Source organism: Harpia harpyja, chromosome 13 (genome assembly GCF_026419915.1).
Source record: "Harpia harpyja isolate bHarHar1 chromosome 13, bHarHar1 primary haplotype, whole genome shotgun sequence".
Lineage (NCBI taxonomy): Eukaryota > Metazoa > Chordata > Aves > Accipitriformes > Accipitridae > Harpia > Harpia harpyja.
This window is the reverse complement of record NC_068952.1, coordinates 25877124-25891939: the sequence shown is the minus strand read 5'-3', so window position 1 is coordinate 25891939 and position 14816 is coordinate 25877124. Positions and strand designations below refer to the sequence as shown.

The window sequence follows — 14816 nt, the reverse complement described above, 5'->3', positions numbered from 1 at the left end:
TTTAAAAAAAAAAAAAATTAGAAGAAACAATACAAGAGTATTCATAGCAGCAGCAGTCATGAATTATTTGAGCTGAGATTATGACCTGTATTTACTTTGAGCTGCTCAGATAATGAAATATAAGGTAGTGAGAAGAACAGATTTGTATATTGTGAGTGAACCCCAGTTTTGAGACTTCTCTGCAAACAAAGTAACCATAAAATGTCATTTCAAGTTAAACAATCCCCAAATGCTTGCTGTACTTGTCTCAAAATTACATGGTTAACTACAAATAATCATCACATTTTATATAACAGAAAAGAAGATGGCTGAATACTCCAGAAAGGCTGCTGTGAGGCCCAAGCCTTTGTCTGTTTTACGGTCTCTTGAAGAAAAGTATGTGGCTGTCATGAAAAAACTCCAGTTCGGTAGGTTGAAAAGTGTGAATATTTGTGTTTTAGAAAGCAGATACTGAAGAAATATGTAATCTGTTGGATGGAATCCCTAATTATTTTTTAGAGTTACCAACTTTTTTACATATGCAACCAGTAATACTTTTCACATACAGAAAATTATGTAAGTCTGTATTTTCAGGTTACCAACTAATATACTCTTTGAACTAATAAGAAGCGTTTTAAGCATACACTCAATTAATTCAAGGGGCCAGAAGAATTCAATGATGGTGTTCATGTTTTCATTCCCGTAATGATTTGTGAGTCTTTCAGTTCTCAAATTATATTGAATGTTAACAGATTTTTTTAAAGCTCATATATGACTGTATATATATGTTTGTTAATGTAGCTTTTATTTTTTAAATGGAATAGAATTCAGATCAAAACGTGTTTTTTAAAATGAAACTGCAGTAAACTTCGTTGTGTCCTTGCATGGAGTGCAATATGTTGCATGTGGAAAATGTGATGGGAATCAGCACTTTTTTTTGGCCATAAAGGGAACATGTTCAAAAAAAATTCATAAAGAACAAATAGTATCTCATCCAAAAAGAGCTATAAAATTATTGCAGAAACATGTTCTATGAGTATTTTTTGAGTTGCAGTGACAGCATTTACAATCACATTTCTTTGCTGTTGTATTTGTAAGGGATTTTCCTCATAAATGTTTGTGGAGTGTATGCCAAGAATAGGAGGTAGGGAAGTTTGTATGGTAGCTTTTCACCATGGCAGCCATGCTGCAGGTTTTGCATAGTAAGTGTTTAAAGAAAACTAGCTTCACTGTAATTTTTTATGATTCTTTAATAACACTGCAACCACCACACAAGTAAATACTGCTGGCAGTCTGCTTCATGCCGATTCCTTTATTAGCATTATTATGTAGTCATAAGTATCATTATATTCCTGGTCTGGAGTAGCTGGTAGCTTTCCAAATCAGAAATGGTGTACACTCAACAAGTTGCATGTGAAAGCTTGTAAATTTGCTGCAGAAATTAATTCAGCCCAGGACTGTTAACGCTTTGTTTTCTGTGATCACTGTTAACTCACAAAATACGTATTTTTTTGCATTAGTATAATGCAAATTAAACTTTCCTGATTTTAATACTCAGAATCTGTATCCAAGACTAATCCATTATTAATTTCACTGTTTTCCTGATGCATTAAAATCTTCTTCTCTTCTAGATACATTCGAAATGGTTTCTGAAGATGATGACGGAAAATTGGTTTTTAAAGTAAATTACCACTACATGTCTCAGGTAAAAAATGCAAGTGACGCCAACAGTGCTGCCAGAGCCCGACGTCTTGCTCAAGAAGCTGTGACTCTTTCAACCTCACTGCCTCTCTCATCTTCATCCAGTGTTTTCGTACGTTGTGATGAGGAGCGGCTTGACATTATGAAGGTAAAGAAACAAAGTTATTTTTCTTTCCCTCTTTCAGCTTGGCATATAAATGTTTAACAAGGTGCCTTAAATATTAAAAAAAAAACACAGAAGTATTTCATGTGTACTTTAATTGCTGTCCAAACTACAACTTAAGTAGTAGTATTTTAGAGTCTGATGCTGACTTCTCAGTAACTTGGTGGGGGGTTGGGAGAGTCCATCTACCACAGGAGTCCTCCTTTAGCCAAGGAGTCTTCACAGAACAAGGTTCATTGTTCTTCAGCTATTTTGAAGGGAAAAGTTTGATTTTTCTTACTCCATTATGGTCAATATGCATCTTTGCATATGACCATTTAAGTTGATTAAAACCAGTAAGTATGGAGAAGGACACCGAATATCTCTGGACCTGAAGTTTGAAGAAAAATTCTATTAATAGCATCCAATAGGGGGCAGAGTTTTAGCTCCTTCTGTTTTGTTTTCCATTTGTAATCTGGAGACATGAACGTTAGCAGAGGGCTTTACTTACCCAGAGTATCAAAATGAACAGATTGACAGCCTGCATATGATTATGATGTCTAATGGTATTTTCTGATAAGTAGCATGTGGAAATAAAATGCTTCATAAAGCTTACAAGAATGTCAACTGTGTGACAAATATAAGGGTTCTTTTGAAAACTGTCATCTTGTTTTTTACAATGTTAGGTTCTCATTACTGGTCCTGCAGACACCCCTTATGCAAATGGTTGCTTTGAATTTGATGTATATTTTCCACAAGACTATCCTAATTCCCCTCCCCTTGTGAATCTGGAAACAACTGGAGGCCACAGCGTGAGATTTAATCCAAACCTCTACAATGATGGTAAGGTAGGTCAACTTTGTTCTTGTGTATGGATGTAACAAGGAAGTGAAATGGATTAAACTTTTTTTCCATTTGCAATCAAATGATCACCCACTCCTAACATACTGGAGGAAGCCGTTTGGTTAAAACTGGTCTTCAAACTGAAATGAAGAGTGATTTAACAGTTTCAGATGGGAATGATCTCCTTTCTGAATACTCTTGGAGATTTTTTAAAGCCTTTATGAGCTGGATTGGACCAAAAAGCAAGTAATTTTGAATTCTTTTCCACCTTCTTTGCTAAATTAACCAGGCAGAAATCTATTGGCTAGCTGAAATACCCTTTCCATGGGCAAAGTATGCTTCATGTCAGCTGCAAGTGAATGTGATTGCCAAGTGCCTTGTCTCTCTTCTTCCATGCGAAAGTGCTTTTTCTTGAGGGAAGATAAAGACTTTCCTTAACCTCAGTATCCTTTATAAAAGAAAATGTAACTCTAAATTATGGACTTAATGACAGTTTTCTCAAAAAATAGTAAAGCTTTTAGAAATAATATTAAAAGTTAAAACAAACAAGCTTTCCCCCTTCCTTCCCTTATCTCCTTGGTATGTTGTGGCTCATTCTAAAGGCTCCAAAAAGCTGAGAGAAAGTCAAGTGCATATCGGGCAGATGCAACTTCTATTTATATTAAAAATCAGCACATGTGAAGTTCTCTACAGAGCTACAGAGATGGCTGTGTGTATGTCTCCACTGAAGCACAGACCCACAAAATAGCTCTGGCTGTAGCACTATGGCACTCCTTCAGCTTTTTTTTTGTGTAAACGTTTAATCCATAGGCTAACGTTTTTCCCTTATTCCACTGTCATTCATGGATTCCCCATGCTCCCTGTTTTCACAAGCTATAATACTCCTTTCCAGTACTAGACATGGGGTTTTCTCTTAACATGGATGGAGAATATAATTCATACTGGAGACATTATCTCCTTTTTTCTTTGCCTAGCATTAAGTCTTGGCAAATACTTCCCTCTAAATTTCTTCTGTTTATTTTGTCTCTTTGTGTTCCCTATCATTGATTGTTCCATTTCGTGATAAGGTTCAAGAACTCCATAGGCTTCCCTAAAGTCCAAATCAGTCATAAAAGTTAAGGAGTATTTTCAATTCCTTGATAGTCTGTGTGACAGAAACCACCTTTCACATCCTTAAGCAGAATTATTGTCTCTAAAAACCACAACAGTAAATGTTAGAACAGTATTTAAAGAGGAAAGTAAAGAATCAGATACTATTCATGATTCATTTACTTTTGGAGCCACTAGAATCCATACGTTTTCCTTGAAGAAAATTAATCTATCTTGCCTTGTTCATTTATTAACATGCTGTTCTTGCTTATCCACATTATTTTTATCTGCTTTCATTTTAAGTTAGTTTCATAGGAAACAAATTTGTCTTTTAGAATGCAGTTATACAAAAGTTTGTCAAAAAAAAAAAATTAAATGTAATGTTAACATTCTGTTCTGCCCAAGCAGAACAATTTTATCATAATATTTGTCTGTGGTATTAATAATGTCACCTTTTCAGGTGTGTTTAAGCATACTTAACACATGGCATGGGAGGCCAGAAGAGAAGTGGAATCCCCAAACATCAAGTTTTTTGCAGGTGAGCATTTCTTCTTTCTCTTCAGTAGATGTCATTTAGGAGTAGTAAGTGGTCTGTCAGTCCTAAGGATTCTTTTTCTAGTGCATTTAAACCAGAATTTTCTTCCTCAAATAAGGATAAATAAGACAAAAGTCCAGAAAACGTTCTTGGAACACTAGAAAAGAAACACTGTAGAGTAGACAAGTTCTTCAAAGTGCTCTTTCCAACCAATATTTCTATTGGTCTTGTCTTGAAGAGTGGCTGTTCATGTGTGCAGCTTATTCCTGCACTGCCTGGACTTTGCTTGGATGATTTCACATACTTTAAAAAAAAAAAAAAAAAAAGGAGAGAGAGAGAGAAAGAAAAAAAGACTGGAAGGTATACAGAAGATGGAGCCAGACACCTCTTAAAGTTGCAGAGCACTAGGACAAGTACCAATTGACACAAGATGGGACATGGGAAATTTTGATTAAATATTAGGAAAAACGTTTTCACTATGAAGGTGTTCAAACACTAAGACAGGTATCCAAGAGACATTGTGGAATTTCTATCCCTAGAGATATTAATGTTCCCTCTTCCTTCACGGGTCAGTTAGGATTTGGAGATCTAAATTGTGGTTCCTTACATAGCGTAACTCTCCCAAGATACAACTTCTTAATCAAGAGATGAACTGAAATTTTGGACTGTAACTATAAAATCAGTGTAGAAAGGTGCAAGTATTAAGAAGTCTTATTTTCACTAAAGTCCTTTTTCTTAGATTAAAATGTTAAATTTGATTGTTAGAAATCTCATGCAGCATTTGAGTTTCAAATTTAAAAGCTTTTTTAGGGTTTTATTTTGAAAAAAGTAAGAAAGCTGTTGGAAAAAGTCCCCCCCTATACTGGGAGAAAAACACTTTATAGCTATTAAATGGAAAACAGCTGTAGGACTAAACAAATTGCTTGGAAAGAATTAAGCACTACATGGGGTTTTTTGGCTCAGAGATTAAACCATTGTCAGACCACCCAAAATTCTTCAGAAATTAACTTTTATAACCCAAATGAAACTGGAAGATCAGTTTAGAGTTTCTCATTCATTACAATTATAATTCAAAGTAACAACTGGTTATTGAGGCCAAGAAAGTATAATGCTGCGTAGTGTCAAATTTCTTTACCATAGCTATTTAAAAATATGTATGTATCTAAAATACCAAATTTTAAAAGGCAAAACCCAACTACTTCCAGACACCTTAGGTACCTGAAGCCTTGGACCCAAAGTACTCTACCTGGGCTTAGCATATTTGCATTAATATTCTGCCTTTTTTAGTGTCATAAGTGGCCATTTTCTTGCTGGAACCTGATTTGCAAGGCACATTCTGTATATTTTAATGCATTTATCCATATTTTGATTTTTAAGTGTAACACAAAATAGCCATGGCTGCTTCTGGTTGAATGCATGGCAGCCAGGGGAGACAATGTGATGGTGTGCACAATACCATGTAACAGCAGCTAGCTGGAGCACCTGCCTGAGAAACAGAAAAACTTGTTCAATTTTTCTTCCCAGCCCAATGGGGGATGCTAGTTCACATTTCCCAGTGCACAGCCACATGCCCTATCCATCAGGATAAAGACTTAGCTGCCCTAGATTGCCCTTCTGTGATATAGTTAAAGCACAGCAACTACACAACTACAAACAGAAAGTGTCATGGCACCAAAGGGGTAAGGGTGTGTTTCCATGAGGTGATGGTGGGACTGAGATTAACCTGGGTCATTCAACTGATTGTTGGGCTGTTGCTTTGATACAAGTTACTGGTTTGGCATTGTGTCTATGGAGTGAGTACACATTGCAGAGTATGGAAAGCTGGAATGCTTTTGTGCTGGCTTTGCTACAAGAGAAGCTCTGAGAGAATGCCACACTTAAGCACAGAGCACAACTAGTTGTTGGGGCACTGCCCACTCTCAACTTTGAGAGAACCAAAGTCCTGAATCGTTGCTGACACGGTGGTTGTCAGATGTAAGCTGTACATTCTGCATGTTCCAAGAAAAAGGAGGACTGTTGTCTTCCATATCCAAATTCACAAACTGGGCTGCTAAATTAGGGAATGGCTTCAAGCTTTAAATTGTATCTAGGCTGGGAGGAGAGTCAGTTCCAGAAAAAACTGCCCTGACATTTTTAATCTACTGCAGTGGATGTCTTGCACCTAAGTATGCCAGGTACTGGAAATGCCATTCTTTGGCATGAAACATATCAGTTTTTCAGTATTTCAGGAGATGAAAGTGTTCAAATCACTTTTTTGAATTCTTTAGTTCTGGAACTAGGTTTGTGTCACAGAATTGTAATCCCTAAAATTCTTGCTGGACTTGGTCCTAAGTACATAAGAAAAACCTATCCTTCATTTAAAAAAAAAAAAAAAAAAAGCCAATTATATCTTTCTACCTACATAACGTTTTTGCAGTAATGTAATTCTTATGAAGTACAACAAGTTGAGAGGGACAAACATTCCAATACTGGAAAAATTAGCAAGCCATCAAATCATGAATATGCAGTACATATACATTTGGATTCTTAAGTGCCCTATGTATGTATTTAATTCTTTGTTTTGTATTAGGAGTATTTGGATATATAGTTAAATGCCTTGTATGTATGTAAGCATCTATTCCCACATGTACTTGATAATAAAACTGAAAGGGGCAAAATTGTCATTTCCTTATCACTGAATAGTTGGTGCTTTGTTGATATAGTACTGAAAACTTTTTTTTTCCTAAGAGAAATACTGAGGTTCTGTTTTAATGACATATGACACACAGTGTTGTATGTAATATCTGAAACTAAAGGGCTAAAAATATATGTACATCAATTGAATGCATTTGAAAGAAAAAAATTGGAGAGCATATATACCAAGATGAATTTCAGTGGTTTGCATTTCACCTCCCTTGTTCCTTTTCCATCTAGTTCAGAATTAGAATTAGTATGCTCAGCCACAGGAAAAGTTCAAAAATTGTTGACTGAGAACTTGACAAATACACTTTCTTTCACAAAAGGATGCAATCAGACATCACTTCCTTATATTTGTATTTTTGTTATTTTTTAACTTATATTTGTCATTTTCTCAGTTGTAGGACAGAGTCATAGGACTTACATATTTAATGTGTAGTAACAGTTTCGGTTTGAAAGCACAGATGTTCCCTACTTGCATGTAGCCTGTATTACAATGACAGTACTTTGCCATAGAAGTGGTTTTGGAGTGGGATTGAGTGCACCCTCAGCAAGTTTGCCGACAACACCGAGCTGTGTGGTGCGGTCCACACGCTGGAAGGAAGGGATGCCATCCAGAGGGACCTTGACAGGCTTGAGAGCTGGGTCCGTGCAAACCTCATGAAGTTCAAGAAGGCCAAGCGCAAGGTCCTGCACATGGGTTGGGGCAATCCCAAGCACAAATACAGGCTGGGCAATGAGTGGATTGAGAGCAGCCCTGCAGAGAAGGACTTGGGGCTGTTGGTTGACGAGTAGCTCCACATGACCCGGTGATGTGCACTCGCAGCCCAGAAAGCCAACCGTATCCTGGACTGCATCAAAAGAAGTGTGGCCAGCAGGTCGAGGGAGGTGATTCTGCCCCTCTACTCCGCTCTCATGAGACCCCAGCTGGAGTGCTGCATTCAGCTCTGGGGCCCCCAAATAAGAGGGACATGGACCTGTTGGAGCGGGTCCAGAGGAGGGCCATGAAGACAATCAGAGGGCTGGAGCACCTCCCCTGTGAAGACAGGCTGAGAGAGTTGGGGTTGTTCAGCCTGGAGAAGAGAAGGATCCGGGGATACCTTATAGCAGCCTTCCAGTACCTAAAGAGGCCCTACAGGAAAGATGGGGAGGGACTTTCTTGTAGAAGAGGAGAGGGACATGGGCATGTAGTGACAGGACAAGAGGTAGTGGTTTTAAACTGAAAGAGGGTGGATTCAGATTAGATATTAGGAAGAAGTTCTTCACTGTGAGGGTGGTGAGACACTGGAACAGGTTGCCCAGAGAAGTTGTGGATGCCCCATCCCTGGAAGTGTTCAAGGCCAGGTTGGATGGGGCTTTGAGCAACCTGGTCTAGTGGAAGGTGTCCCTGCCCATGGCAGGGGAGTTGGAACTAGGCAATCCTTAAGGTCCCTTCCAACCCATAACATTCTATGATTCTATATAAGGTAAGCAAAACTATGTATATTTGTAAAAACAAGTGGGTGGCACATTTTTAATATTTAGTTTCTTTGCTTAACAGGTGTTAGTGTCTGTCCAATCACTAATACTGGTAGCAGAACCATATTTTAATGAACCGGGTTATGAACGATCAAGAGGTACTCCAAGTGGTACCCAGAGCTCCAGAGAATATGATGGAAATATACGACAGGCAACAGTCAAGTGGGCAATGCTTGAACAAATCAGAAATCCATCACCATGTTTTAAGGAGGTAGGTTTTGTGAAATGCAGTACATATCTTGTTTGTTTATTTTTCTTGTTTGAGTGTTAAGACTAATGCAAGTATTTGGAAACATCATGCATGAGATGTCCATTTTAGCCTCCTTTTTATTCCCTGGGGCAACTGATTCTAGAGACTGAAGTGAATAAGGATGCACCTGACTTCACAGATTCTTTTCTGGGAAAGGGGAATGTACACAAATTGGGACTGACCTGTAGGGAGGCTTGGTGCACACTTTGATAAAACATGGTTCATACAGATGGGCTCATTCTTCATGCCAGGTGGTACCTTTTACATTTCATGTGAAAGCTGTTGATCAGCCTTACAAATGGGCACTCAGTGTTTTGTCAGTCAGCATAGCTAACAGGAGGTATTTTTCCAAGAAACACGATTTGACGCAAGTATTAGGAAGCACTTTGGATACACCAAAACAATGCAAATTGGAAAAATACTTTAAAACAAATACCAGCCTGAATGTAATTTATGGAAGGATCCACAAAGTATCTGTGCTAAACTAGAAAGCTATGCCTTTGAAAACAACTGTCTTGATGCTGATAGAAGTAATGCTAACCTTCATGCATTCACACTATCTTAAAAAACTTACTTGAAAGAAATCAAATTTGTTTACATTCCTGAAAATAGACTAATTCACCTATAGTGTCATAGAATAATTTAGTTGTTAGGGACTTCTCTCAGAGTCTCTAGACAAACTCCCTTCTCAAAGCAGGTCAGTTAGATCTCAGGGACTTGAACATATATGAGAAAGGATTCAAGGAAAAAATTGTTGAAGATACACTAAGTAAGAGAATCTGTGTGAATATTAATGCAAAATGGTTGGTCAAACATGAGTCATCTCACAGTACTACCAGCAAATACTTAGAGAAAAACACATTTTACTCTGAACTACTAAAACTGTTGCCTCTTCTAAATTGAGGTGTGAAATCATTTCGTAGCATCACCTATGCCTACGCTTTCAGTTGTCTGCATACTAAAATTCTGAAAAAGCATAATTATTTTAGGATTATGCACATTGCTAAGTATGGCATCTGAGTGAAAGGGTAGTCTCCCATCCCGTCCTTGCCGTCCATAAAAACATCGAATGCAAAAACCTTTTTCCATTACAATTACTATGTCTTGTGGAATAAGAAACCACAGACACTTCACCTGCATGACAGGAGTTAAATATTTTATCCACATGCAGGTGGAAAAGGATTTGCAGTGTACTCTGGTGTCTTGAATTAATGAAGAAAAACACGGTGGTTGTTCTAAATTACCTCTTAATGTTTTACTCAATAAGTTGAAGACCATGGTAAAAATAATACCATGATACATAATCCAATAACCTCTGCTAATAGGTCCTTTTTTCCTAACTAAATGTAACAGTTTCACTTTAGCAAAAGAAGTTCTCAAATTACAGTAAGTTTAAATTAATTGAAGATACCAGAAGGTGGTGGGCTCCCTGACAATAATGCTCCATCTTTCTTTTCACACATACAGAAATGACGGGTATGCAATTATTAAGAGTATTTGGTAAATTAATCCCAGTTTGCTGTTCCTGCACTTTTCAAAAGAATCTCAGCAATACTGTGCTTATTCTGCAGCTTAGCTTTTTTACTACTTGTATGAAAAAGGTAGCTTGTAAGCTGACATCCTGCCCCTTTTCAGGAAGGTAAAGTAATAAGGTGTATCCAAATGGTGGTGGTTCAATGGAAAACCAATCATCCCCTGAGAACAGATGATTTATGCACAGCACATGTTACCAAAGGCAGTTGTTGAAAACCATACAACTACTAGTGTTCTAAAGGCGGTGTGCAGCTAGGACTGAGTTAAGCTAAGCCACACACACGTAAAGGAAAAGTAGCATTAAGAGGCAGATATCAGTTTGCAGAGGTATCCTGAACATTTGAAACCACCTTCTGTTACCTGTGAACCATCAAGAGTTTTGCTGCATGGAAGAGAACTGGCCAACACTTAAAAGCTTGCATCCAAATTGTTTTGTTCTGGTTTAGGTAACACAGGTTTACTCATTTCCGAAGATACAGTTTTCTGTTTTACCCTGTGTTGAGGTCTTTAGGACAGTATGATGAAATCCTCAAGATTCTGAGAAGAAATTTGAAGCTATGATAGCCTGCTTCGGTAAGGAGAAGTTTGAGGCTAAGATAGCTTGCTTTTGTGTTAAAAACACAATCATACTAGCTTAAGCTTGGGGTCCTACCAAGTGCCTATCAACTTGTGCAACATGACAACTCCCCTTCTACTTCTCTGAATACATATTCCCCATCATTATGTGAAGTGGCATGTATCTTTCTTTACATATCAAAAAATGGAAATTATGAACTGGAGAGCATTAGATTTTTCTCTGATGCAATAGCTGAATTTTGGAAGAATGCTAAATTCCATCTGCAGCCCCATCCAAATGAAAATGCATCTCTTGTATAGATTATCTGAGCACTTCTCTGAGAGACTAGCTTGTTGTTAAGTTCTCTAGGTTTTTTGTAGGGCTGTGTTAGGAACCTTAGCAATGACGATCATTCAGTAACATAAATGCAAAGGCTGAAAGTGCCTGAAAACTGAGGTCTAAGAAAGAACGTACATCCTTCAGCTCCTAAGATCTTTTGCCTTCACAAATCTGAGCTGTCTCCCCTTCAGTGTCTTAAATGACAGGTAGGCTCAGGAAATCTAAACTGCCAGTCTTTGGGATTTCTTCCAAGCTCCATTATGGATATAAGGAGTGCATCCAGAACTGGAGTCAATTATGCTTTCAATATGCAGTTTTTCTTTAGACAGATAGTTATATTCTCTAAGCTCTAGATGGAAAGATGATTTTGTCAATTATGTTGCAGTGTTGCCAAGAACTCTCTGTCCTCAATAAAATTTCTTTGATTTTATTGTTTCTTTTACCAGGCAGAGTTTTAGAAAACTGTTTAAGACAAAGCCAACACTAAGTAGAGTTTCACAACTTTGGGGTTTGATTGGTTGTTTTTTTTAAACTCAAATGTGTACAGAAATACCAAAATTACTATGCAATCAAATACTGGTTCCCATGCAAACTGTAAGCAGCTCAACTACTATTGCCTGGGAATTGTAGTGTCCCCAGAGGTGTGTCGCCTCTGCCTAGGGCATGTAACTGTAACTCTTCCATAGCAGCTAGTATGATCCCTCTTCTCTATGCAGAAGCATGTTATTTTCCTATGCTCATACTGTTGACAGTGTTTCTGCTTATCTGTTTTCTGTTCAGGCAGCAAGTGGTTAGTGACAGGGGAAGACATGGTGCTTATACTTCCTGCCTATGCTTCTTTAATAAGGACTGTGAAAGCAACAATAAAAGCCTTAATATTGTATCTGAGTAACCCTGCCCCTATGCAAACATAAATGTCCATACCTAGTGGTTGCATAGTAAGATAATCTTTGAACTGAAGAATGCATCTAATGTACTGCCATCACTTTTTCTTTTCCCTGCTGTGATACTGTATTTCTGGCACTCATTTACCCTTCACCCAGATAACACAAGTGAACGCTGAAATGGCAGGCTGCAGATAAATTGTAGATTCATGCAGACTGGAAAAGATGTCCAGGCCAACCACCTCCTCAAAACAGTATCAGCTGAATTCAGACCAGGTTCCTCAGGCCTTTTTCCAGTTGGGTCTTGGAAACCTCCAAGGACAGAAATTCCACAATGTATCTGCAACCTGGTTCAATGCTGAATTATCCTCATACAGATTTTTTTTTTCCCCCCTTATATCCAGTTAGACTCATAGGGGTCTTGCAGATTTTGTATTGTTGAAGTATATGGTTCTTAGAACACAATGAACACTCTGTTCTTTCATTCTGAATGTTTTCTTCCAGGTCATCCACAAACATTTTTACTTGAAAAGAGTGGAGATCATGGCTCAGTGTGAGGAGTGGATAGCAGACATACAGCAGTACAGCAGTGACAAACGGGTAGGCAGGACTATGTCACATCATGCAGCAGCTCTAAAGGTGAGACTTGCTTTTGTAATTTTACGTTCTTTAATCAAAAGATGACGAATGGCAATGAAATTGCTCAGTAACTTTAAAACATGTAAACAAACATCAGTTTCCCAACTGTCAAGAGAGAAAGTGTATGTGCATGCCACTTTCTCAGTATTTTTTCTACAAGTTAAATTTTCCTTTAGCGCCTATCTTGCCTATTTTTCTATAAATAGTTGTATAAGATAGAGTTTATTTTGTTCTCTCTAAGGGTGGATGGGGGGTTATGATAAAGTTGTACGACAACCAATTCCTTGCCAGAAAACAAGCTTTTTGAATAGACAAGCACAGTTGCTAAACTGTGATCCATGACAATTAGTTTTACCCTGTGTTAACTTTTAACAGTTATAACCATTATAAATGTTTTCTTCCTTCCTAGCCAAGTACTATCATTTGTGTATTTTGTGTCCACACAGTCAACAGACTTTTTTTTTTTTTTTTTTTCTTCCCCAGAGGAGCAAAAGACATTTTTTAAAGGCTTTTATTGCTAGACTTGCATTCTTTCAATGTGCCTGGTCTTCAAAATGAAGTTACTGTTAGTTACTATGAGCAGTGTACAAATCTCTGTATATCTGTCTCTGTAACAGATCTCATCATGAACTCCTTACAAATTTACATTTTTACTGTATGACCTACCTAATACAAGCCAGTTTCTACTGTGATCACAGAACACAGATATGACTCAACTGCAAGCCAAATAGCATAGTATTTATATTGATGCACTTGTTTGCAGCAGTTCTGTTTACTGCCTTTAATTTGTCCCTAGCAGCACTTGCTAATTATTCTATTACTACAAGGACAGTACCAATCCTTAAATACAGGGAAAAAGTTTATCCAGTCATTGAAACAGTACATCTAAACCTTTTCTACTTACTCCTTTTTTTTGCCTTATTTTGTCCAACATTGTGAAAAGTATTGTTTTAACTATGGTCTTCCACGCTGACTTCTTTTCGTATATTCAGCGTCATACAGCTCAGTTGCGGGAAGAACTTCTAAAACTTCCCTGTCCTGAAGGATTGGATCCAGACGCTGATGACACCACAGAAAAATGCAGTGCCACAACAAGCTCAGAAGAGACTATGTTGCACGAACAGGTTAAACCCAGCAGTAGTAAAGATATCCCCACTGATTTCAAGTTATGAGTTGCATTGACATGGACTTTCTAGACACAAAGGCTTTGAAGCACAAGCCAAATATGTCAATATTTGTATGTAAGAAGCTAATTATGTAATAGGTAATGAAATTGAAACTATACTATGCCCTTAAGGTTATACAGTTTAATTCAAGATGATCTTTTATTTACCTGTACAAGAGTGTAAACTTTTTTGTGCTTTTATTTTTCAATTGTGAGAACCACTGATTGGTATGTTTAAAAAGTTATGTATACAAGAAATGGATAAATCACTGATATATAAGGGAAACTACCTTAGGAAAGAATGTTTACTGAATGTTTATTATTTTTTTTTACTTGTAGAGTGAGGGCAGTTGTAACAAAGAATATATATTGGTCATTCTTACAGCTACTATTTAAAGTCAGAAAATTTTCACTGAATTTGATAGATTTAACGTTTGGCCATATATTCATGCTCATATTTGATTCTAAAGAAAACCTCCTGTATACTTCAATAAACGTTAAATGGACATGATCCCTCTTTTATGATTTACTGGTACATTTTTTAAATAAACTGCCATAAAGGATGTTCTAGCTGAAGACTTGCACTTGTATGACTGAATTCATTACAGTCAACGTATTTAATTTTATGCTTACTAATTCTAAAATGCAGATTAAATAAATGCACATGGTTTTACCTCATGCCAAAATCTGGACTTCTGAATTAATCTTTTGTTTGGCTATTTTATGCAAACTAACAGTATTCTAAATTTCTTAAGGGCTATTCTGAAACAAAGTCTTTTCTCTGTTGAAATGTCTGATTTTTACATAATCAACTGTATTCTTAAGTACTGACAGGGGCTAATGACGTGCCACACAGGACTCTCAACGCTCTGTAGTTCCTACTGTATAGACTTATTTCCAATTTTATACTTGCAACCCCAGATCCCTAACTAAAAAGGGTAAGGGATTTGCTTGATTTAATAATCAA

General features: G+C 37.3%; 1 protein-coding gene across 12 annotated transcripts in view; it reads left to right on the top strand.

Annotated features, from left to right (window-relative positions):
* BIRC6 (baculoviral IAP repeat containing 6) overlaps positions 1 to 14527 on the top strand; it is a 194093-nt gene extending 179566 nt beyond the window's left edge. For 11 of the 12 annotated variants that reach the window (XM_052806225.1, XM_052806220.1, XM_052806227.1 and 8 more), the window contains 7 exons: positions 297 to 407; positions 1611 to 1828; positions 2509 to 2670; positions 4215 to 4292; positions 8506 to 8694; positions 12550 to 12684; positions 13677 to 14527. In XM_052806225.1, coding sequence (XP_052662185.1) covers positions 297 to 407; positions 1611 to 1828; positions 2509 to 2670; positions 4215 to 4292; positions 8506 to 8694; positions 12550 to 12684; positions 13677 to 13856 — 1073 coding nt within the window. In that variant the 3' untranslated portion in view covers positions 13857 to 14527. Of the gene's footprint in view, positions 1 to 296; positions 408 to 1610; positions 1829 to 2508; positions 2671 to 4214; positions 4293 to 7481; positions 8484 to 8505; positions 8695 to 12549; positions 12685 to 13676 lie in introns of those variants that run through there. The other variant, XM_052806229.1, reaches the window with a different exon arrangement.
* The last annotated feature ends 289 nt before the right edge of the window (positions 14528 to 14816 follow it).